At 43.2% G+C, this 25,798-nt stretch overlaps 1 protein-coding gene across 1 annotated transcript in view; it reads right to left on the bottom strand.

Moving 5' to 3' along the window:
- Positions 1–3,860: 3,860 nt before the first annotated feature.
- The window catches only part of PYGO1 (pygopus family PHD finger 1), a 612,656-nt gene continuing 590,718 nt past the window's right edge, over positions 3,861–25,798 (bottom strand). The window contains exon 3 of the mRNA XM_044075204.1: positions 3,861–6,374. Coding sequence (XP_043931139.1) covers positions 5,232–6,374 — 1,143 coding nt within the window. The 3' untranslated portion in view covers positions 3,861–5,231. The remainder of the gene's footprint in view (positions 6,375–25,798) is intronic.

The following is a 25,798-nucleotide window of genomic DNA, read 5'->3' as shown; positions in this document are numbered from 1 at the left end:
ACCTCAGGGTCAACTGTAGGATTTTTAAAAATATATTTGAGAGTCAGGGACGCTTTAGTACCAGTCTGGTTTTCTGAGAGCAGGAGGAAGGGCATCAGGAGTCAAGCTGGATTCGAGGAAAACATCCTCCACAACATCCAGGACTGGGGGGATGGCCAAGGATCTGTGTTGTGGAAGATCTAGGAATTCCATGAGTCTCTTTTTAGACTGAGGGTAGAACTGACTCTCCCATTGGAAATGTTCCCTTAAGCTATGCAGGGTTCCCCCAAAGGAAAAATCCTCTGGGGGAAGAGGCTGAAGGAATGGACTCCTGTGCATTGGAATCCTCATAAGTGGAGAGGGGTTGCATGTCTTCATATTCAGATGCATCAGATTCACCTGACTCTTGTTCAGACAAAAGTACAGGGAAGAGATCTCTTTTCCTTTTGGAGGGGGTATCTTGGCTTCCCTTGATCAGCATGATAAGGTCTTCCGGCATTTTAAGCATGTGATACTGAGGCAAGATAGCAAGTGCTTGAGATGGGGTCGTCTGTTTCTTGGGTGTGGTTCGTACCCTGGGCCTAAGAAACTCGGTCGTTTTTGAAAGAATGATAGTTGCAAAAGAAGACATCAGTTTTGTGTTGAGATTCGGCAGTGCGAAGGGCTTCCTTGGAAGCTGGTGCCTGCTCAGTGGCTCCAGGCCCATCCAAGTTAGAGACGACTGCAGGATCCTTAGTTGAAGAAGAGTTTTGTGGCATACCGGACTCAGTAGCCGCCTGCAAATCCACAGAAGTGGGCATCAGGGGCTGCAAAAGCACCTCACTGAGGACTGGAGAACCGATGGCTAGCTTAAAGGAAGCATCGTGGGTAGGTTTGGACCTGTGTGGTCTGTCTCTGTCTATCTTTACTTTTTTTGGAAGATCTGCTATCGGATGGCTTACCGAAGCCATATCAGAATTCGAGGACTGTCAACGAAAATATCTGGCTACAATAAGGGCCCGACGATAGATAGTTCTTGTGTTGAACAAAGCACAGAAGTGACAAAGGGGGACGTCGTGGTCTGGGCCTAAACAAGTGATGCAGTTAAGAGTGGAAGTCTCGGTGTGGTATTTGCTTTACACAGGCGAGACAATTCTTAACTTTTACTGACATCGGTTAGACTTCAGCTTCAATTCAGTAAACGAAAACTCAGGTAGCAGCTGACCGGCAGTCGTGCGAACTGCTTCTGCTTTGGGCTCCACGGCAAGAAAGACTGATGTAATGGCGTCGGCTGCCTTACTTTATACTACTGATGATCTGACGTCATTCCTCAAGTGACAGCAACTGACGCAGAATTACTAAGTCTCTGGTATTCGGGCCAGCCATGGGCTACCCTGGCAGGGTTAACCCAAATGTGATGACTGCAACAGTGAAACTCGAAGAACATGAGGACTCAATTTGCAATAGGTCTTAGTATCTCTTCTGCACATCACTCACCTGGGACCTATGCCATTTGAAAAAGTCCCTTATTTTGGAAATAGTTTCTCCAAAAGTAATCTCTTCTATGGGAGAATCAGTACTATTAGAGTCCTCTTCTGGAGAAGTATACTCCGGAGGAGAAGGAGTCTGGGTAGACTAGGCTAAGAACTCCTCATCTGAAGAAATTTCTTCCTCAGAATAATCCTGTTCCCCAGTTGTCTTTTGTGGTGAAGATGTCCAAGCTGGAGTGTGGAGAGAGACACCAGAAGGAGGCTTAAGGGCCATAAGGGCATTAAATAGGCCTTCGGTAAAACTCTGCCATTCACTTTTGAATCTCTGGGGGGAGTGGAATAATCAGTCTTTTGCTTCTTTTTAATGTGCACCTCCACCTTATGAAAAGTGGAAATGCTGACATAGGCCTACACATCACAACTATGGTCAACACTTCCTCCCTAACTAGATAGGTTCCCCCCTAGGGCCTTCAGAAATCACGAGATTTTCTAAACATCTAAAGCAGATATCTGCAGAGCCTCCGAGGAAGTGCCTGTTGTTGGATCCATGGCGACCTCTGAACCGGTTTCAGTTGAATCCAAACAAAGGAATGGGCACCTCTGAACCGGTTTCAGTCGAATCCGAACAAAGGAATGGACGGATCTCCAGGCCTTCATCAGCCTTGAGATAGAGAGAGAGACATCTGATGTAGGAGGCACAGCCGAAGAGCCAGACTTAGGGTATTTGGTCTTTGTCTTCACAATTAACTTGACAGAAGACCCAGACGTACCCTCCATAGAGTCTTTTGCTAAGCATTTCAGACGTTGGTTTTCTAGATAAATAGCTAGTGAGGCTAGCCAACTGTGCAAAGTCTTAGGCACAAAGGTCTGTCAAATAGAACAAGCTTTATGGTTGTGGGTAGGCCCCAAGTAAAATAAGCACTGTTCGTGTCTATCTTTATATGGAATGTGTCTCCCACACTGGCATTTGCCTTTCTTGGATGACAGATAAAAACCTCACAAACACGGTAGCAAAAAAGGAGGAGAAAAAAAAAACCAGCGGGGCACTTATCTGAAATGGCTTGATACAGCAGCAAACAATTCAGGCGAGCAGACTGATAATCGAAGATGGTGTCCGGACTGGCAACAGAGAAGTTCTGAGGATAGTACGTGTGGATGTCGCATTTACGTGGGGATCATATGTACACCATCCCACGTACTTGCAAACAGTAAAAGGCTTTGGTATACTGGCCTGATGTCGGGTTGCCCTTGGCAGGGAATTCTCACGTTATGAATACTGCAACAGTAGAACAGAAAGACGTCTGTCATGACATTAAAAAACAAATCCCATCTTTTAGTTAAGTGATCTGCTCAAATTCGTGTAATACAGCTGTAAATGGTTTACAGCCTTAAGAAAATAACAAAAAAGCTACCTGGAAATGCAGTGTTACTAGTTATGTGATACCATTCACCCAAGGTATATTCATCTTTAGAAGAGAGCGTGCCAACCCAATAGGCAATTCAAAATTTGTGCTCTCCCCTTTTTACACATGCTGTATTTTTTAACACAATTACAAAGGGCTATAATGTCCATCACCTTTAATTAGCTGTTTTATACAGACAGTTATTTTAGATTAATAATAGTGTGTATGGACATCTTATCACAGGACAGCAGCCTTAAAAACAGGCATACCTCTCAACTTCTTTGCACGTAAATATCGGACAAAGCCAAAAATAATGGTCGTGGGGGGGCTACAATAAGAGACGATTTGTAAATATTTTTCTAATTCACTTAAAACAACAGGTTTTCTGTCAACGCGCATTTCCAAGAAAGAAATTCTAACATTTGGCATTACTGACTGACTAATTCCAAGTGATTTACCAGAAAAAATAAAATTTTAAGATGGACAAGGCAAAGCACAAAAGGCAAAAAAAACAGGAACACACTGCAAAATTATTGATGGCTGAGAGTTATGAAAACAGGAATTATATAATCAACAAGCAGCTAATTTTCCGATTCTGCGAACATACACATCAGTCCAGTTCCACAGTGCTCCCTTGTTCTCATTTTACAGTTATAAAATAGAATTCAGTGTAGTAAAATGCTGTACACCGATTAGACCACTTACAGATTTGGGGGGAAAGAGTTGGTTATAAAACACTTCAAAACTGATTTAATGACAGCATGATTACAAGAATCATGTCTGGCAGCCCAAATGTTTTATGCACCAACCTTCAAACAGTAATAATTTCACCAAACAAAATGAATCAAAATCTAGAGTCATTTTATGCATCCAGTATTAGTAAGTTCTACTATAAATAATAGAAACATTTTTCAAACGTGCACAGTGCAAAATACTAAAAATAAGATTTCAATATATTTAATTATACTGAAACTTAAAAATGATATGGAAAAACAAAGCCTTCTCCAGCTTGAGACAGAATAGTGCCACTTTATTTGGTCTGGAAGCTCGACAATGACAGCATTAACTAACAGTGAATTTTACCGATTATTACCATGTACCGTATCTGTACAGTAATTTAAGACATTTAAAATTATACCAACACTTACATCTACAGACCAAATGTTTCATAAATACATGGACTGCAAATTCATACCTTTCTACCATTACAGAGAAAATGGTAACTGAAACTTAATGACCTGGCACACCTACAGAGAGGAATCTTGTACAGTAACTAGAGATTACCTTCAGCAAAAGGCATTGTAGCCCACTTGTAAAATGAAGCCCTAACAGAAGACACTCAACCCTTCCCTTGTTTCTTAAACTAATGGAAGAACAAAAAGTAGTGTTTAATACCTTATCTGAACAGATGTGTATTATGGTAAACAAAGCAGGTTTAGTCCTACGCAGGTTTTGCCAATAAAAGAATGTTGGCTGTAAAAAGAGTTAAATTATCAAAGATATTTAAAAATAAGAAATTGTTTTTATCTTGACTTATGGCCTCTTCCCCGTGACCTCCCACCGCTCTTGACCTATCCCAGTTGCCATGCCTGCAAATGTTTACCTACAGTCTTTACCAGCACTGCAGCGTTAACCTGTCTTTTGGATCTAAAGAAAGTCAGCCATAAGTACTGATAGATGGTCAGGGCTGTCTCACACAACAATGACAATGTTCACTCTATCACCCTTTCAGAGTAGCCATTTCTGCTTTTAAATTCTGGCTCCTGTCATCTGTGAACAAATGCTGCCAGATTCCCTTGCTCTCCTGGTGAAGGCAGGAAGCAGCCAGTATCAGTCACAAAACACAACACTGTTTCTCTTAAGGTTGCACTAAAAGTTTTAGTGAAACAGAGGATACAGGTGGCTCTTTTCCAGAGCTCTTGAAGTCTGAATGCAGAAAGGCTCTTCCAATTCAAGGCTGAAAGTCAGCAGCCATCTATGAACTCCCCACTAGCATGGCTAATTGCTTCCCATCTCAGATACCAGCAGAGTGAGCTATGTTTCCACACTACCTCATCAGACTGCATTTAAACATTTACATAGTTGTTTTAAGGCAGAACACACCCGCTCCTGGAGCAAATCATGCACATGTATTTAAAAAAAAAAATTTCAACGGAGATGTTTCAAACGCGTATCTGAAATGCCCTCATCTTTCTACAGTTATTTTAGGTCATGCAGTATTAACAATCAGTCACAGAGACAGATGGAAGCTGTCATACTGACACTGCATGGAATATAACGTACACCTGAATTCAGAAGCATTTTCAAAAATAAAAAGGTGTAGAACTTTGAGGTGTACAGCTTATCTTTCCACATTGAAAGAAAATGAGTCATGACAGAATTAACCATCCCTGTTCAACGTCGGGTGCACCACAGGCTCTCTAGTACGCATCAGCTGCACATCCTTGACTGCCATGCATGTATCACAGCCCCATACCGCTGCAACCTCTGCAGTAAGAAGACTATACGCCGTCTCTGTCATACCAGTACAAATACGATGGAACCATTTTTGACAAGATGCTTCACATAAGATGGCATCTTGGTCATCATTTACCTCATTCATACAAATTCCACATGGATACACAGGATCTGCTGTAGTACGACCTGAATGAATAGGGTTAACAGCGGTCTTAGCAAGTTTTTCAGTGGAGCTACTATCTGATGCATTTCTCAGTGGATTGGAATTATTCTGTGATCCATTTCCATGGCTTCCATTAATATTTTCAGGATTGCTAGAGTCACTGCTTTCTTGACTGGCAGGCTTGTTCCGGTTAGCACTTTTTAGATCAGTATTACCCTGCCTTACTGTTTCTTCAGAATCGGGATGGTGCTGATGTGTAGCAGCGTGTGGTGAGCTTTTATTCATTCCTTGACCAAAATCTGGTTTTGGATTGGATGCATTAGTCTGGTTATAGCTGTTCTGCTGCTGAGCAAATGGGTGACTGGAATCCATGTTACCACCAACCCCTGGACTAAAGTTTGCATTGTTTCCAGGCCCAAAACTGGATGCCATATCAGGGTTACAGTTTTGATCAACATTCTGCTGTGGCACTTGGTTGAAGTTCTCACCAGAATTTGGTCTAAAGGGTTGACACTGTGGCATATTAACATTCTGGCTCATTCCACTGTTGTACATTGACTGGGGTCCAAAGTTGGAAGGGTCGTGTGGGCCAAAGCCAAAACCATGAGTTCGATTAAAACCCATTCCTACTGGAGTCTGAGAAAAAGGATGTGGCTGATTCCTCATCGAGTAGGGACCACCATACGGGGACGACATTCTAGGCTGCATATGAGGTGGCATTCTGAAATTATTATAACCTCCAAATCCAGGGTAGGTGGGATTGCTGAAATAAGGATTTCCTGAAGGCAGAGGCTTGTACAGTACTGTGTTGTAATTATCATCAAACGGGTTTGCAGCTATAAGATGGTCTCCACTAGGATTTTGAGGTGGAGCATACTCTGACAGAGGAGGAAAGGAGGAACCCTAAAAAATGTATAGAAAATACAAAAATATAGTTCTGTTAATAGGTTTCTATAAACATATCAAAAAATAAAGTCATGCGGCTGTTTTCATAACTTTCTTCCATAATGACAACCTTAGAATCATATGACTGTTCATTAGTAAAGCCAATATAAAGCTTAATAAATAAAAGATGTGGAGCATTAATCATTTTAATGTCTAGACCTCATTTATAGGACTAGAAACCTTAGCAACTTAAACTCCATCACACAATTTCCACAGTCTGAATGTAGAGAAAACCTGTGGTCCACACTTTAAAGTCTCATTTTAACTTTTTTCCCTTGTAATACGTTTCCACCCACTTTTAAGGCTTTAGTTACCAAGCCACTGTTCACTACTGAGATTACCACCTACTGCTTAATCTGCCCTTCCTGTTTAGCTTGCTTGTGGTTGTCCAAACTCTCCATGACCTGCTAAATGAGGCTAAAGTAGACCTGATCTGCCTTTCCCACAGCATTTGTGGCCCACACTTAATTTGGGCTTTTGTGTTCTCAGTATGCTCCTAATAAGTTTGCTTTCAAAATCACAGCCACACATGGTTTGACGCTTTCAAGGGCAGAAGAATAAACATCTCCAACCACAAGACTCTTTCCTGCGCTACTTTTTTATTTATTTAACATTTGATGACCGGGAAAGTCAGACTAGGACAGAGCCTATTTTCAGCGGAGGCCTGGGCAGAAATGCTCCAGACGCATGTCTTTGGAATGTGGGGGGAAACCAGAAAAAAACAATCCGAATGCAGGGGGGACATGCGGACTCTGCACAGAAGTCACCCCAGTGGAGAATTGAACCAGAGAACCTCTTGCTGTGAGGTGACAACATTAACCGCTGCACCACTGTGCCACCCAACAAACTTTTTCATTAACTTCTTGTTCAAGTGGGCATGTTACAGCAGACAGCCATTCTTCCCTACATGAAAACTCTCTCCTGAAAACTGCATTTTCCTTGTAATTAACAGCATGCATACAGTACAAACTTCTTCTTGAAGCCAATCTGCTATGATGTCTCAAGAATGATATTACAGTCTTGAACTGACAGCATAACAGTGTGACAGAACATATGACTTGCTATGAAACCCATAAGTTATTCTCTTATGTAGGTTACATTCCCAAGCATTGGTACTTCAGAAAATGCTTTGCTTAACTGTAACATCTCTGGAGATATTTTTGGTTCACAAGTTAAGGGTTTATTATGTAGAAAAATGTCATTAAAGAAAGTAAATTTATTTGACCAAAAGGTACACTACAGATAGCTTTTGCTGCATACTTACAGTGATATCTGAAGGACTGGGAATGGCATTACAGAAATGTCAGTAACTGGCACAAACTTTTTTTGCAGTACATTCAACATCTACTTTGTACCTTAGCTCACCACTATAAAATATAACCCTCCTATCTAGGAACTGAAACTTCTAGTCATAGTCCATTAAGTGCATTACGACTTCCTTCAAAGCAAAAATAGCAGACGTGGTTCTTTACAACGACCTCTGTCATGACAGTCTTGTGCTATTTGTACAGTACAACCTCAGTCTTGTGCTATTTGTACAGTACAACCTCCCCAAAAGGGATGATGATGCATTTTTTGGCATTCAGTTTAAGGCCATGTTTCTGGCACCAGTCATTTGTTTGGGTGAGACCCTCTTGGAGGATGTCCACATCACTAGGGAAATTGATGACCACACCCAGCTTGCAGTCATTGCAAACTTGGTCAGCCATGGCCCACTAGATTTGGCCTGCACCTCTGAGAAGTATATCCCAAACAGCAGAGGCCCCAAGACCATTCCCTGGGGTAGACCACTTGTTACGGGGTCTACTACTTGAGGTGGCTTCCCCTATTTTGACTAGATGGGTTTTATCAGTGAGCCAGTTTGACACCCATCTGGTAACATATGGATTGATGCCTAACTGAGAGAGTTTATTTATTATACCTGAGTGGGGAATAGTATCAGAGGCCTTGGCCAGGTCAAGGTAGGCAGTGTGCACCGTCCTACCCTCATCTATGGCCTTGGTGACTGTCTCAAAGAAGTCGAACAAATTTAGCAGGCATGACCTCCCCTTGACAAAACCAAACTGAGTGGGATCAAGTGTCTGGAGGTTGCCAATGTCTTTCCTTGTTAATGAGGTCCATGAAAATCCTCTTCAAGGCCTTGCAGATCAGGCTAGTTAGGCTGATGGGTCTATAATTTCCTGGATCGGTGGATGCTCCACCCTTGTGCAAAGGGATGACAGTAGCTGTCCTCCACTCGGCTGGGACCAATCCAGTACTCAGGCTTTCGTTGAATATGGTGCCTAATGGTGTTGCAAGTTCCTGCCTGAGTTCATGTAGGATGCAGCCTGGGATCTTATCAGGTCACATGGAGGCTGTATTTTTTGCCTTTGAGAGGGCAGTGATAATTTGCTCTCTACGAGATAAGGGGAGGGGTGCAGGTACTAGGGATGTCCTGGTTTACTGATGGGGGATATAGGATGAAGTTTTCACTGAACCTGTCTACATTTTGCTCATTATTCTGAATTTGCAAGCTTACTGTGATTTGTATAAGGTGAACATGGAATACTTCAATGTGTAGCTACTGTTTTCATGGAGCAAAAATGAAACACAGTGCATGGACATCATGTTTAATTACAACTGCCGGATGGGGATGGGAGATGTCAGTAGGAAGTAAATGACCCACTTATTTACTTGGTTTAAAGAGTCATTGTCTTACTTTGCTGGACTGTTGTGCATTTGCAGGATTACTGTCATTTATGTGAAGCAGCTTGTTAACACTTTAATGTGTGGCTACTGTTCCACAGACCAAAGCTAAAATACAAAGCAAACCTTACATTAAATATCCCGCTCTCGTAGGTTTGAGAGTGGCTTAGAATGACTGATGGTGGGAGAGGAATGTCCATGTGCAGCAAGGGCTGCTGCACATAAACTACTGCCCCCCACACCCCCACTATGTATACAATGTCAACTGTAACGAATGCTCCTGTTTAAAGCATTATGGTCCTCTGGTGGGAGGAGCATGGGTGACAGCAGCACCCCAGTGGACATTATACCACATGTAATGTAGACTGTGACTGATTGACTAGAGGGCAGAGGTGGGGGTTGCTACTGCACACCCTGTGGAGTGTTTAAAGTAAGTTTTGTCAACTTAACCCTAGTGGATTTTTCCCTGCGGTTTTCTCCTGGCCACAGTACAGGCAACATAGGTTTGAGAACCTTAACAGATACCCTGCAACTCTAACTATCTGTCCGGAAGCCACCATTTTAAGCTTAAAATAATACCACTGAAGTATGTGTCCTAGTAAATAACTACTACATAAGCTAATCTTTTAATTAATGCTAGACTTTATAAGCACAACAAGAACTTAGTGGGGTTTTTTTTGCTAGTCACCACGAAAAGCAGACGCCAGCAGCTCCTATCCTTTCTCTTTGGTTACCCACTATCCTCATACTGTTTCTGTGTATATTCTCCTGTTCTGCACTTTACCCTTCCCTGAATTCATTTCTAGCCTCACTCATAATTGCCTTTCCTAGTGCACCTGCCCTATTTTACAGTCTTCAGACTCTTACATATTAATGTTTTTTTATGTTTTGCCCTGCTTTTAGCTGCTAGTAATACATCTCTCTCCCCCTCCAAAGCCCCTCTCTATTGTAGCTTATTTTAACCATACAGCACTAGGTTTGCTTCAAGTAAATCTACTTGTGTAGCTTGAGGCCAGTGTCCTTTTGTAAGCTTACTTCTGCTCATATTTTATTTTTGGTGACTATACCTTTAGAAACTTTATATCCTTGTCTCTCAAGCTAGTTTTTCACTATCTTTTTCTGATTGTTTCTATGACTTCATCTTGACCAGGGTGCAAGCCCCGCTCCGTTCGCTTGGGCTCACTTCTCTCCCCTACCCCCATTCCCACCCACCCCATTACAATTACCTATATACCTAACTATCCCTCCCCTTCCTGTCCCACTAGCCACTACAATTCCACTTCCTGCCTATTGTCACAACCACCTTACTGTTCTGTCAATCTTGTCAACACCACTTCCTCTATACCACTGTCTCTCTACCTACTCTATCTGACCATATTTTATTCCAACATGTATTATTTTCTAATATCTTCTACATTAATCCTTATTCTCTCTCTATCTCCACCTCTTACCACTCCAATCTCTCTGACCCACTCCTATGTTCACCAACTTCTCATTCATACAACATATATCCAACTACTTCATCTTTTACTATTTCCCCTAATCTCTTTATTACCTCTACCTCAAGTCTATATAAACTATCCATAATACAGGTAAGTCAAAACTATACAAACTCCATCTAGCATCTACTACACACACTCTCCTCACTAAAAACCTACTTTGTTCTGGAGACATCCATCCCAACCCTGGCCCCTCTTCTCTCCCCAAAACTACCTTTACACTGTCCCCAATCTTACTCCTCTAACAGTCACCAACCTCAGTCACAACAATCATCTCCATCCAAATACTTAACTATTTACTCATTAAATAGTCAGAGTCTAGCAAATAAAGTCACTGAGCTGCACTCATGGATAGCTCTCAATACCCCTCACATCCTCTCCCTATCTGAAACCTGGCTCAAGCCACAAATCTCAAATAGTGAAATACTCCCACCAGGTTATAATATCTTCCGATCTGATAGACCTGTAAAAAAAAGGTGGTGGCGTGGCCATCCTCTACTCAAACATTATTAATCTCTCACCATACCCTTCCCCAATTCCTGACTTCCTCCCAGCTGAAATCATCATCCTTAACTGCCATCTGAATCCCCACAAAAAACTTGCAATTGCCTCTACCTTCCTCCTGGTAACAATCTGCCCATTCTTGAAAACATCCTATCCTGGTTCTCCCACAACATACCATATGAGATACTTATCCTTGGTGATGTCAACATTGATTGATCCAAACTCACAACTGATTCCCCCCAACTCAGTATCCACCTACACGGCTTCCACCAACTAATAACATCTCCCACTCACTTCCATAAAAATTCCACTTCCAGCTCCATTATAGACTGGATCCTTACCAAGTCCCCCCACCTTACAGGACTCCCTCAGTGATCATCTCCCTACCACCATCTTAAGACACTACTCCCATATTCCTAAACCCCACCTTATCAAAGACTGTCGAAAACTATCAACTTTCAATTCATCCCAATTTAACTCCATTCTCCACAACATAGATTGGGCCATCCTAAAACACCTCCCCCTAAATGAATGCTGTAAGCACTTTCAATATCATCTTCATGAATACTCTAAACTCCTTAGCTCCCTCTAGGAAGATCAGAATAAAATGAAATCATGCTCCCTGGCTCTCCAAAGAGACTAGGTCCCTTATGAAACAAAGAGATCATACTTAGAAAACCTGGACTAAAACTAAACAACCACCTTTTCTTCAAAAATACAGGCAACTGAGGAACCTTGCAAAAAAAATACAACTAATGGCAAAAAGTTATACTATAGCTCTGCTCAGCTTAACAACAAATCCAATCCTCGAAAATTTTGGTCAACTCTCAACAACATCCTTTATCCTGGAAAGCCCTCTAATTCCTCCCCATACCCTAACTCTTCCTCTCAGGAAACAGCTACCCTCCTGAATAAACACCATCTCTTCCATCCAAAATCTGGTAACCTCTAAGCCAAACTCTACTTCAACACCCATCTCTCCAAGTCCCACTAACACAACTTTGTTTTCTTTTGAGCCAGTTCCCATTACTTACATCAAATCTCTACTACTCAAGCTAAAACCTTGCTCTCCTTCCACTGATAATTTATCTCCTACATTCCTCAAACTTGCTGCTGACTCATTTGCCTATGCTGTATCTATACTAATTAATCAATCTATTCTGGAATAAACTGTCCCCACCCTTTGGGAATCTTTCTTCACTATCCCTCTTCATAAAGGTGGAAACTCCACTGACCCCTCAAACTACCGACTCATTGCCATTCTGTCCCCCTCTCCAAGATATTAGAAAAATGTATTCACTCACAGCTTCTCAATCACCTCCTCACACACCACTTACTTACCCCTACCCAACATGGATTTCGTCTTCATCACAGCACCACCACTGCCCTCCTCTCCTTCACTCATATAATTGCAGAGGCCCTAGACAACAATAAACTCATTTCTTGTCTCTTCCTAGATCTCTCCAAAGCCTTCAATACTGTCTCTCATCCTCTACTACTATCCAAACTCGCAAATCTCCACCTATCCCCCTCCGCACTTGCCTGGTTTAATAGTTACCTATCTGGCAGGGAACAATCTGTCAAATGGCTCTCATCCTCCTCACCTTTCTTTCCCATCTCCACTGGTGTTCCCCAAGGCTCCATCTTGTGACCCCTTTTAACATCTTCACCAATGATCTTTTACAGCTCATGCAAAGAATCCTCCCTTATTCAGTATGCCGATGACTCCACACTTATATCCATCTCAAATAACATTCCTGAACTACACTCCCTGACCCAACAGGCCCTACTATCCACTGAACAATGGCTCTCTAACAACCTATTGATCCTAAATCCCAAAAAGACCAAACTCCTACTTTTCCTTCCCCATTCTCTTTGCCATCACAAAACTTCCTTTTTTATTACATCTTCTAACAATACAAACATCCAACCTGACACCCACACAAAACTCCTAGGGGTCATTATCGATGACTAACTCAAGTTCAACCTACACATACTCCAATGTATAAAAAAAACAAACCAAAAACTAGGTCTGCTATATCGGAACAAAAAATTCCTAACCCCTGAATCTAGACTTACCCTGGGCCAGGCACTCCTCCTCCCCTCCCTCTTACACGCTGCCCCAGTTACCAATATCCAGGCCTCCACTCTAAACAAACTGCAACAGACTTACCATAAAATAGCCAGATTCATTACTAACTCCCCATACAACTCACAACACTGCATTTTTTAAACTTTCTTCAATGGCTTGAACTTCCCCAGTTTCTATCTTATCAATTTCATATGCTACACTCTATTCTTTATAAACCCTCCTTCTGTCCATCTCTATCTTCCTTAGTCTTAATCTACATTCCATCCCAGACCCTCCATACTTCAAACCAACACTTACTTGATATCTACCACCCAAAAAGGTCAGTAGGCAAACTACTCTACAAACACTCCCTTGCCCATGCTTGGAACAAACTTCCCCTTACTTACGTTCAATCTCCCACACCTCACACTTTAAAAATGAACTAAAAGCTTATTTTCTCAATTCCAGAACCTGCCCTTGCCATGACCCTACCTAGTCTTCCTTCCCTTTATGTACCCTCAAAAGGACCATACTTAGTACCTCATTACACCTCTCTCTCCAATGTGTCTACTATGCATTGGCACAATTTTATACAAACAAAAAATGTTTACTGTTGACCTATTGAACTATAGCAATGTAAAATTGTTACTTAGCTTCTTTTGAATGCAACTTTAACTTTATGCATGTAACCCAACATGTGTGAATTGTTTTGCTATAACTGCTATTATATCAATATTGTTTAAAATTGTACTTGTTTTAAAATGTATTACTGGAGCTTTTCTCCTCGAGTCTCCACTGAAAATGGGCCACAAGCCCAGTTGGACAAACCCGGTTAACAAATGTCAATAAATAAAATAAATAAATAAATAAACGACCATGATTTTTAGGTATAATTGCAGATGAGGGTCTGTCTACAGAAAGTAAAGTACAGTTTTGTACCTACCATAAATGTATATGTTCGAGTGTATACACTGCTGCAGTCATTACACTTGGGTTATCCTGCCGTCAGGCCGTTCCCCAGTCGGCCTGAGTTCCAAAGTCTTGGTCCGGCGTCGGTTGCTGTTGCCTCCTCCCTGATGTCAGTGCAACAGGGGTATATAAGATGCAGCCGACGTCATTTTCTTCAGTTTTTCTTGCCCCAGATGTCAGGTGCCCCCAAATAGGTAGGCAATTCAAATTGCTAATAAAACATATATAAGAAAAGCAAACAACAACTTTCAGTTACCAGCAAATACTCCCCATAGGTAGTAAAGGGTAGAAGACATAGGTACGTACCAGCAAGTAAGAGGGGAAGGAGGGAGGGTAACCTGGACTGCAGCAGTGTATACACTCAAACATCTACATTTATGATAGGTACAAAACTGTACTATGTTCATCGTGTTACACTGCTGCAGTCATTACACTTGGGTAGAATCCCAAAGCTGAGGTAGGGTGGCTGGTTCTATAAGGTATTAGGGGTGGCTATAAAGGCCCTGCAGCACAGCAGTGGCGAAGCCTGCTCTGGATTTAGAGTATAAAGGCAGATGGTAATGCTTGGTGAAGGTATGCACAGAACTCCATGTTGCTGCTTCCAAAATATCCTTGGTAGGTACTCATCTGAGGTAGGCAGTTGAAGTGGCTGTTGCCCTGGTGGAGTGAGATCTAATGCTGCTAGATACAGGTTTCCCCACAGTGTGTATAGTAGAAATGTATACAATGTCCTATTCATTTTGAAATAGTCTGTTCTGAAATGGCTTTTCCCTGTGCTCCTGCAGCATATGCTACCAATAATTGCTCAGATTTTCTGAAAGCTTTGGTTTTGTCCAAGTAGAAAATTAACTGCCTGTGAATGTCCAAAGAATCCAGTAGTCTCTCCCCCCTTTATTCTGTGGTTTTGGATAAAAAGTTGGCAAGTGAATAGTTTGGTTTAGAGCCACACTTGATACCACCTTTGGCATAAACATAGGGTTAGTTCTTAAAGACACCCTGTCCTGGTGGAAAATGAGGAAAGTTTCCACTGCCGTTAGTGCCTGTAATTCTGAAACTCTTCGTGTTGATGTTATTGCCAGGAGCAGAGCAGTTATCCAAGAGATATATTTTAATTCTGCTGTGTTAGCTGGCTCAAAAGGAGGTAAAGTTAATTTTTCCAAAACAAAGTTGAGGTCCCAAGTTGGAGTAGGTGCTCTACTAAGCGGTCTTATGTTTTTAGCCCCTCTGAGGTACTGTTTTAGCAAAGGATTAGAAAAAATTGGTGGATCCGTGTTGTAATGAGCAGATATGGCAGAGGCGTGGATCTTGATGGATGAAAAGGAGAGGCCTTTGTCCAGCATCTCAGTTAAATATAGTAGTATCTGAGGAATGTTTGGGACAAGAGGGCCAAGGCTGTGAGCCTGGTTCCAGGCACAGAATCTCTTCCTTTTATCCGAATAGGCTTTCCTGGTACTAGGCCTTCTGGCCTCCAGAATGACATCCATAACAGCTTTGGAGAGAGGCATTGCTTGCTTGACTAAGGAATCTTCCATGCAGCTAGGTTTAAGGTCTTTAGCTGGCTGTGAAGTATCTGATTGTTGTGCTGAGTCAGCAGATGTGGGATTTGAGGCAAAATCCAGGGTGGCTCTTGTGCTAAGTTCTTTAAGATTGGGTACCAGTGCTGGCGTGGCCAGTCTGATGCAATCAGGATCATCTTTGGCTCTTCTTGCCTGGCTTTTATGAGTACCTTTGGAAGGAGAGGTAGTGGTGGGAAAGCGTATACTTGTAGGCTTTTCCAGCTGAAAGAGAGGGCATCCACTTTCCATGCTTGTGGATGGTAACTCCTTGTGCAAAATTTGTGTAGCTGGCAGTTCATTGGGGATGCAAACAGATCTATGTCTGGGCTCCACCATTTCTGTGTTATCATTCTGAATATTTGTGGATTCAATTCCCATTTGTGGGGATCCATGATGTTTCTGCTTAAGTCGTCTGCCTGTGTGTTTTTCTCTCCTGGCAGGAAGTGTGCTTGCAGATGAATTTGATAGTTTAGAGCTGTGTTCCACAAGGTCATGGCTTGTCTGCAGAGGGGGTAGGAGTGAGTGCCCCCTTGCTTGTTTATGTACCACATAACTGTGGTGTTGTCTGTCTTTAGTAATAGTTGTCCTGGATGCAGCAGGCCCTTGAAAGCTATAAGGGCATTTTGTACAGCTAGCATCTCTTTTTGATTGATGTGAAGATGCCTTTGTTCTGCGGGACACTTGCCCTGAACACATTTTCCTGCCATGTGTGCTCCCCAGTTGTAATCCGATGCATCTGTTGTCAGTGTTTGCCTGGCTGTGGGTTGAGTAAAAGGCTGTCCCTTGTTGAGGTGACAAGCTTGAGCCCACCATCGAAACTCCTGTTGAAGGCAAGGAATTAGTGGTATAACTGTTTCCAAACTTTGACAGTGTTGAGACCATACACTCTTTGGGTACCATTGTAGTTTCCTCATATGCAGTCTGGCATATGGAATTAGTAGTATGCAAGATGCCATGTAACCCAAGGCCTGCAGAATTTTTCTTGCAGGGAGTTGGGTCTTTGTTGCCATCAATTGAAAGTATTGAGTCAGATGTCCTTGCTTCTCTGGCGTGAGATAAGCCATCTGGGCCGTTGTGTTCAAGCTGGCACCCAGGAATATTATCTCTTGTGAGGGCACTAGTTTTCGTTTACTGTGTACCCCAGGCAACTTAATAACTTTTTTACAAACACCAGATGCTTTAGAAGAATGTCCTTGCTCTCTGCTTGAATCAGGCAGTCGTCCAGGTACGGATAAATTTTAATTCCTTTCTGTCTGCAAAATGCAATTACTGGTGCCAGGCATTTTGTGAAGACCCTGGGCGCAGTAGATAAGCCAAAGGGCAGTGCAGAGAATTGATAGTGTATTGAACCAGCTATGAATCTGAGGTATCTTCTGCAGTTTTGTCTGATAGGGACATGCAGGTATGCCTCCTTGAGGTCCAAGGTCACGAGCCAAGCTTTCTTGCCCAGCATGGGAAGAAGCTGCTATAGTGTCAACATTTTGAATTTTGGAACATCCAGGTAAGTGTTTAGAGAAGAAAGATCCAGAATGGGCCTCCAGGCTTTGTCCTTTCTGGGAACCAGAAAGAGTCTTGAGTAAAATCCTTGCCCTTGCTCCTGTGGTGGTACCCTTTGAATAGCTCTCATGCCAATGAGTGCTGTAATTTGTTTCTGAGCCTCTGCCCATTGATTTGGTGGCAGATTTGGCATTCCTTTTAACCTTGGCAGTGTGTGAAAGTGGAACCTGTAACCTTGAGATACAATTTTGAGAACCCATTTGTCTTTGGTGATCCAATGCCAATTGTGATAGAAAAGTGCCAGTTTTCCTCCCAAGGGGGCTGCCAAGAGAGAGCTGTTTGGCAGCTGTATTGGGAAGTCATTGAGGCTGCTTTTTATATGGTTGGGGCCTGTCTTCCCCTTCTTTTTGGCCTGGTGCACCCCATTGTCGAGGCCTGTAAGGACCTTGTGGTTGACCTCTACCTCTTGGGCATCTGTATCTGCCCCTTTGAGGTCTGTCTGTAACTGGAAAGGACCAATTCTTTGTTGGCCAATTTCTGCTAAATCGAGGAGGCTGAACCTGTAAGAAATACTTCACCGTTTGCATAGATTTTGCCTTATCCTCCATTTTCTTTAATACCTCTTGTGCCTTAACTCAAAATAACACATTGCTGCAAAGGTGCATCCAATAATTTTGCTTTAACATGATCTGGTAACGTATGTTCTTTTAACCAAGCATGTCTTCTAATGACAGAGCCTGTAACTGCTGCTCTTCAGGAGGCTTCTAAAGAATCAAAACCACATTGCAAAGTACGTTTTCCCACTTGTTCAGCTGCATGCAATAAATCCTGCATTTCTTTAAAATTAGGAGGATCTGAATCTGGAAGCATTTTTTGTTTCAACTGAGACATCAAAAATTGCTGATATTTCAGCATGTGAAACTGGCAATTTAAAGCTCTTTTTGCTAAAGTTGCAGACGTATATACTTTCTTTCCCCATCTGTCTAATGCTCTGGAATCTCTGTCAGAGGGAACTGGATTTTTTGCTGATGAGGCCTTAATCCCTTTGGGTCCCTGAGAAATAGTTTCAGGGTCAGCAACAGGGCTTTTATACAGAAATTTGTGTGAGTCAGGGACTCTGTAGTATCTGTCAGGTTTAACTGGGGCTGGAGGTAAGGAATCAGGATTTAAGCTGGATTCAGTATACACATCATCCACAATATCTAACACCAGCGGAATAGCAAGGGGTCTGTGTTGAGGTAATAAAAGGAAGTCTCTGAGCCTTTTCTTGGATTCTGAGTAGTCCTGGCCTTCCCAATGGAAATGCTCCCTCATGGTATGTAAGGTTTCCCCAAAGGAGTAGTCCTCAGGCGGAGAGGCTGATGGAATTGATTCCTCAGCATCAGAGTCCTCATATGGGGGTAAAGAATAACCTAGGTCTGAGGATGAATCTGGTCGGATGAGTCATAGTCTGCATCCTGTCTAGGCCTTTTATCAGGAGGGGGTTGGGATCCCCTTATCTGAGTGATAAGGTCTTCGGCCATTTTGAGCATTTGTTTCTTAGGCATGGAGGCCTGTCCTGGAGAATGCTGTATTTGTTTCTTTGTTTTTAAAGGAGGCTTAGACTTAGCAGAGGGTTTAATGCTTAACTGAGTAGTTCTGAAAACACCCTGTGAAGCTGCGGGTTGCTCAGCTACTCCAGATCCCTCTGAAGGGTTAGTTTCGCTAGGCTGAAAAACTTGTGCTTCTGAAGGCCCAGCCATCTCCACGTGGGAGTCGGAGGTGGACTGTGGTTCTGCAGAAGCGGTCATCAGGGGCTGCGAAGGCACCTCGCTGAAAACTGGAGAACCGCCGACTGGCCTAGAAGAGGCTTCGTCGTCAGTTTTGGGCCTCGGATGCCTGTCCTTGTCTTTGTGCTTTTTAAGTATTCTGGTCGTTGGAAGTTCCGACGGCATGGTGTAATTGAATTTTCTGCCAAAATAATGTCGGGCAAAATCAAACTGACATTTAATAGTGCGCTTGTTAAACCTAGCACAAAACCGACAACCAGTGACGTTGTGGTCTAGGCATGGGATACAATAGGAATAGGAATGGAAATCCTTATGAGGTATTTGCTTCCCACAAGAAATACAGTTATTAACTTTTACTGACATCGGTCTGAGGCAAGAAAAAGTTTCCCCAATGGGGTACTTAGCTTTGTATAAGACTTTGGTTCTGGATTCGGAATGAAAATCCAGGAGTCGGCCGACCGGCACTTGCGAACTGCTTTTGCTTTGGGCACCGCGCGGCAAGAAAGACTGAAGAAAATGGCATTGGCTGCATCTTATATACCCCTGTCGCACTGACGTCAGGGAGGTGTCGCACTGACGTCAGGGAGGAGGCGACAGCAACCGACGCCGGACCAAGACTTTGGAACTCAGGCCGACTGGGGAACCGTCTGATGGCAGGATAACTCAAGTGTAATGACTGCAGCAGTGTAACATGATGAACATCTTACCATGTTTTCTCATTTTATACAGTCACTATCTAATTTGCAGAACGAGTGTCGATTTGCAGTCAATATGATTTCTGTGACGCAATTTGGAATACATTTAACATTTGTTTACCAGGAAAGTCCGACTTGGAACAAAGCCAATTTTATCAGCGGCCAGGGAGAAATGCTCCAGATGTATGTCTTTGAAATGTGGGAGAAAACCAGAGCACTCAGAGGAAACCCACACGAATGCAGGGAGAGCATGTAGACTCAGACTCCGCACAGAAGACACTCCAGCCAAGAATCAAACTGGAGAACCTCGTGCTGTGAGGCGATAATGCTACCACTGCACCAGATCTGTGGCTACTCTCTGCATGGAAGTTGACAGAGCTGGAATACAAAACACAGTCATTTATCAGAAACATCTGAAGTGCATACAGACTTAGCTCCGAACTGGAGAACCTTGTGCTGTGAGGCGATAATGCTACCACTGCAGATCTGTGGCTACCCTCTGCATGGAAGTTGACAGAGCTGGAATACAAAACACAGTCATTTATCAGAAACATCTGAAGTGCATACAGACTTAGCTCCAAACCACACTCTGTAGTTATAGCGGTCTGTTATAAGAAACAGACCTCTTGTTCTTGATCAGTTTAAATTGTCACTGTCTGGCTTTATGAACTACCGAACACGATATCTGACAAAGTAGCTACAACTGTTAGGGCTGTCTGTGGATAAAATGACTAACTGCCTGCACTTGCTTGCTCGTTATTTCAGCTTTGCAGGTCTAATGTGAAATGTGAAGCCGTCTGGAATATTGTTAATGTATGGCAAGTGTTTGCGTGAGCTGCATTACATGGCCATCCCCTTCTTTCACAATCAGACGTCTGAACTGTACACAGAGGTGGCTATAGTTACCTGACGTGGGGGCTTTATGGTTGAAACTAAATGACCTTTTTGTGATTTGCTCAGCTTAAGTTCTCTGTCAAAATCCTACTGCATAAAATGCACTGCAGAACATCCAGACCCCTCACAGCTTCTGCGGGCATGTGACTCCTGTTCACCACAGTTGTACAAGTCAGTTTTGACACAGGCTTAGCAGTGGCGTCTGTCCTGAGACCCACCTAGAGTAAAACCAGACCTACTCAAAGGTGTTCACAGAAGGTCAGTGTAGCTCTTGTGAGGAGCTTGGGATGATGTCATTATTTATTCAATTTTATCAGATTCTATCCACGTGAAAGCTCTTATTCATTTATACAGTTTCCCATTAAATTTTGCTTCTGTGTTTTCTGGATCATATTTGTTTTCTTTGGCAATTTCTTTGCTGGGATTCATGTGATATTCCCACACCTCTCACCCTCTTACAGCAAGAAATCTGGACAAAGCCATATTATAAAAGGGAGGAAAAAGGCCCAACATGGGGAAAATTTTAAATACTGCTCTTACAAACTAATAAAATTGTTAGATTAAAATGTTTTACATTAACACGGATTTCCTGAAGGGTTTTAAGTAGGAATCTGAGATGTCTTATCATTTTTTTACTTCAATCCTCAATGACTTGCCAACAAAAAAAAATTCTGAGGAGCAAAACAAAAATATGAGGCAAAAATCTGGACAGTGGAGAGGTATGGATATTCTTTTATCACTATTTCTTAAACTTTCCTCCTAAACCTCCAAGGTCACTTGTATTGGGCTGGGGACTGTGGTTATTTTTTCTTTAACTTTACACAAAAACTTCAGAGGGTGCACATAGGGTCAACTAACCATTTACAGGAGCAGTGTAATGTCTAAAGGTAACAAGTTGGAAACATTACTGTAATTATTTTTTCACTCAAGCAGGTGCATCTTTATGTACGGCTGATAGCAAATATGTTTTACTTGTTTGCTTTTCACTTTTGTACAAGTCTGACATTAGGGGGTACACAGAAGGTAGCTGTCTTTTGCGGGAAGGGGTGAGGAGTCATGCTATTTATCTATATATGTGTGTGTGTGTGTGTGTGTGTGTGTGTGTGTGTGTCATATATATATATATATATATATATATATATATATATATATATATATATAGTTTCACTTTATAATCTCAAAATACTGAAATAACTAATTTCAGTATCTCGAGACTATAAAGCCGAAAAATCAAAACACAGAAACCCCAAAACCGTAAAATTAAACACACCAAACACGACAACACATACACCGTCCTCCCCACATGACAACAAACAAACAAAACACACACAAACACAACAATACAAACAGACAAACCTACCCTACATATAAGCAGGGGGCAAGCTCCACTGCATCCCCCACACCCCGCTACTTATATATACTAACTCCGAAGTCGCACCAAACAGAAATACAGTAAACTCACTACTGCACACACTACAATCCCCTCTCACACACACATCACATATGTACAAACACCACCACTTTCAACATTTATACACTCATTCTCTTACCTACCCTAACCCACACATAAAACTTCCAAACACACACACAAATCCCTACCCAAAACCCTTAAAAAATATTCATTTACCTTAATCTCCAATCATATACACACCACGCCGTACATCAGACACAGCATATCCAACTTCACATAGCGCACCACCACAACCGTGAATTCAACATTTCTGGATTCGCGGTTATGGAGTTTCGCTATTTCGGAAGTTCAGCTTTATAGTCTATATATAAGGTAGCAACTTGAAATATGTGACTTTGGCTATTTGTCCCTTAATTTTCATCCCATTTTTTCACACCAGACAAGGATACATAGAGAGTGACTACCTTTATGGTGGTGTAGGAAGGCAACCACTATTTCCTGATATGATTTATGTATCACCACATTTGTCTTCTAAGTTTATTGTGCACAGCTAGTTGGTTAAACGAGCATTAATCTTTGGATACAACTCATTTCTTCCTTCTTATGGGTTCTTTCCTTATGGGTGATTTTTGTTTAATGGCTTCAGTGAATCAAAAGGTTGGAAAAAAGCATTAAAATACACCTTGGAACATTTATAACTCCATAACTTCTGGGTGGCTAAAGGCCACTAGACCTCTAATTTAATTTAGTTATTTAATTGTAGATCTGAAGTAGTTAACTTCATTTTATCTGCAACCAGTGGGTTTACAGATCCGTATCGGATCCGAGCCGGCAACCTTTTTCTAGCATCTGCTCCAAGCTCCTCCCCTTACCCATAATGGACTACCATCTCCCATATTCCCTCAGATCTCGTTTGCTGCGCCAGTAGTGTGCATCATGATCTCCTTTGCTCTGAGCTCAGGGATAGTAAGTGTTATTAATACTTAATCTCGTGTGTGTCTGAGTGATTTTTTTCCCTTCCTCCCCTTTTTTAGTGTATCGCTTGTTTGTCAGTTTAAAAAAAAAAAACGTGATAGAGTAGTTGTTATGCCTGCCCTTTCCCTACCTGTGTTTGTGTGTGGTTTTTCTGGTAGGTAGTGTTTTCTTTTTGGGTACAGGACCATGGCTGATCAGCCAAAATCTGTTTTCAAGAAATGTACAGAGTGTGGCCATAAGCTCTCCCCGGCTGATAGTCACACACTGTACGATTTGCTTGGGAGTGGCACATTTGTCCACTCAATGCGCTATCTGCACCGGGTTCAATCCTAGGGCCCTCAGGGATCAGAAGGTCAAGTTAGTAGCCAAAGGCCTTCCCCCCACTTCCATGCTGGAATCTGCTATGGCCTCTGTATCTAGTGCTCAACCTCCCACCCAGACAGGGACTCAAACTCCCTCTTCTTCTGGAGCTGGGCCTAATAAAGACAAATCTACAGTCAGCGTGGCTGACAAGGAAAAAGACAGAGAAAGGCACAAAGAGGATAGGGACAAGAGAAAGGACAGACCTCGCAAGAGATCTCCGGACAGGGAGCTCTTTCTTAATCACCCTTCTATGGCCATGAGGCCAGTTTCTCCATGGCCCCGGTCTCCTCGTTTCTCACCGGAGCCGTTGGAACATACCAACCCGAGGCCTTCCTCCCCATCATTGCGCAGACCAGACCAGCCAGACCTTTGTCGGTGGCCTCTTCGAGGTCGACTCAGAATTTATCGGACTTGGACATGGACAGGATGATGTGGAGATTCATTCAGACCCAAATACAGATGGGAGTCTTGCCAGGCCCCTCTCCCTCTGGAGGGGGGACCTCCATACCCCTTTTTCTGCCCCATCTCTCCTTCCCCAATCAGTGCTTCGACTTCGGGGCTCTTGGATCCGAGGATTTTTGGAGCTGGTAGCTCGGCGCCAACGGTTCCTCCAACCTCGACTCCAGCGGTTATCTTGAGTTCCTCGAATCCAATTAGTTCAGATCCGAGCGACTCTTGGAGCCGCGGACAGGGAGTCGGACCAGAGGGAATGGATTTTTCGGCTCCAACCTTTTCAGATCCTACCCGTTTTCTCAGACCTCATGCTACCCTTGCTTCGGCTCTGGTCCCCACTTCAGATCCGGGGAGGGCATCTTCCTTGCTGGGTGCTAAGGAGGTCTGCTCTCCCTCGGCCTTCGAGTGGTGGAGAGGGTTCTCTCCCAGGGATTGAGACCCCAGCCTATCCCCTAGGATTCCACCCAGGCCCCCCTGGATTTGGCGACGACTCCATTCATCCTGTCTCAGGGACAGCCCGTGCCAGAGGATCCCCAGGTTAATTTCCCTGAGGAACTGCCTGCGGCTTATGAATCCTCTTCTGAGAGTCCCACTGAAGAGGGTCATCATAAGCGCAAGTGCAAAAGGAGGCACAGGATCGACGCTGACCCAGAGGTAGAGGGGGTCCCAGGAATTTTGGGTCTAGGGAACCCTTTTCTGATAGACCCGGTCAGCAGCCCTAAGGGGTTGTCAAACTGTCCTACTCTGGAGGCAGTCGGCGGAAGATTGTCCTTTCACCTAGTGGCATGGGAGTCCATTATGACAGATCGCTGGGTGTTACAGATAATATCCAGAGGTTACACTATCCCATTTGTTGCCCCTCCAAATATTCCAAAACACCTCATGGATGTTCCACCCGCTCACAGGGAGGCCGCAGCTCTAGAGGTTTCAAAGCTGCTTCTCAAACGAGCCATCAAACAGCTCCCCACCGATCAGTCCGGATCAGGCATCTACTCAAGGTTCTTTTTGGTGGCAAAAAAGACGGTCGACCTCAGGCCCATTCTAGACCTGTCAACATTGAACCTGTCTGTAGCCAAACAGAAATTCTGGATGGTCACCCTACAATCCATTCTACCTTATTTCCGAGAGTGTGACTGGATGTGCTCGTTAGACCTCCAGGATGCTTACTACCACATCAAAATATGCAGAAGCTCCACCAGGTTTCTGCACTTCTGGCTGGGAGCCAGTCATTTTCAGTTCAGAGCCTTTCTCTTCGGTCTCACCCCAGCCCCGAGGGTGTTCACCAAGGTAATGGCAGTTGTAGCGGCTCACCTGAGGCTTCAGGGTATTCAGGTGTTTCCTTACCTGGACGACTGACTCTTCGGTGCACCCAACAAGCATCACCTGTGTCTGGCCCGAGATTACTTCATTCAGTTGGCAGATCTACTGGGAATTACAGTCAATGTTCAGAAATCCCAATTGCAACCAGTACAAGTTCTAGACTTCATTGGGGCACGACTAGAAGGTATTCTTAACTCCAGACAGGATCTTACACCTCAGGTGCCATATATCTCAGATAATGAACTCCAAGTCTCCAAAGGCGAGCAAGGTTCTCCGGGCTCTGGGCTCCATGGCTGCCTCCATATTGATTCTCCCTTGTGCGCGCCTTCATATGCAGGTTCTTCAATGGACTCTGGCTGTTCAATGGTCTTGGTTAGACCTGCCCATGAAATTTCCGATCAGGATCAGTCACGTCTGCAGGACATCTCTTCTTTGGTGGTCAAGTTCACCGGAGATATCAAAAGGATGCCCCTTCGCGTCATCTCCAGTCCAAGCCACAGTGACCACGGACGCCTTACAACTCAGGTGGGGGGACACTGTTTGGGAAGGACAGTCCAAGGCATGTGGTCCCAGTCAGAGACCAAGTTGCACATGAATGTTCTAGAGATGAGGGCAGTGCTTTTAGCGTTGGAAGCCTTTCACACTGTCCTTCCTCTCGGATTGATTGCAATTCAGTCAGACAACATGTCGGTTGTCTGGTATGTCAACAAGCAGGGGGAAC

Source organism: Protopterus annectens, chromosome 6.part0, assembly GCF_019279795.1.
Source record: "Protopterus annectens isolate FY-2018-M chromosome 6.part0, PAN1.0, whole genome shotgun sequence".
Classification (NCBI taxonomy): domain Eukaryota; kingdom Metazoa; phylum Chordata; order Ceratodontiformes; family Protopteridae; genus Protopterus; species Protopterus annectens.
Note: the sequence above shows the minus strand (reverse complement) of the source record. Positions and strands in the feature narration are given on the sequence as shown.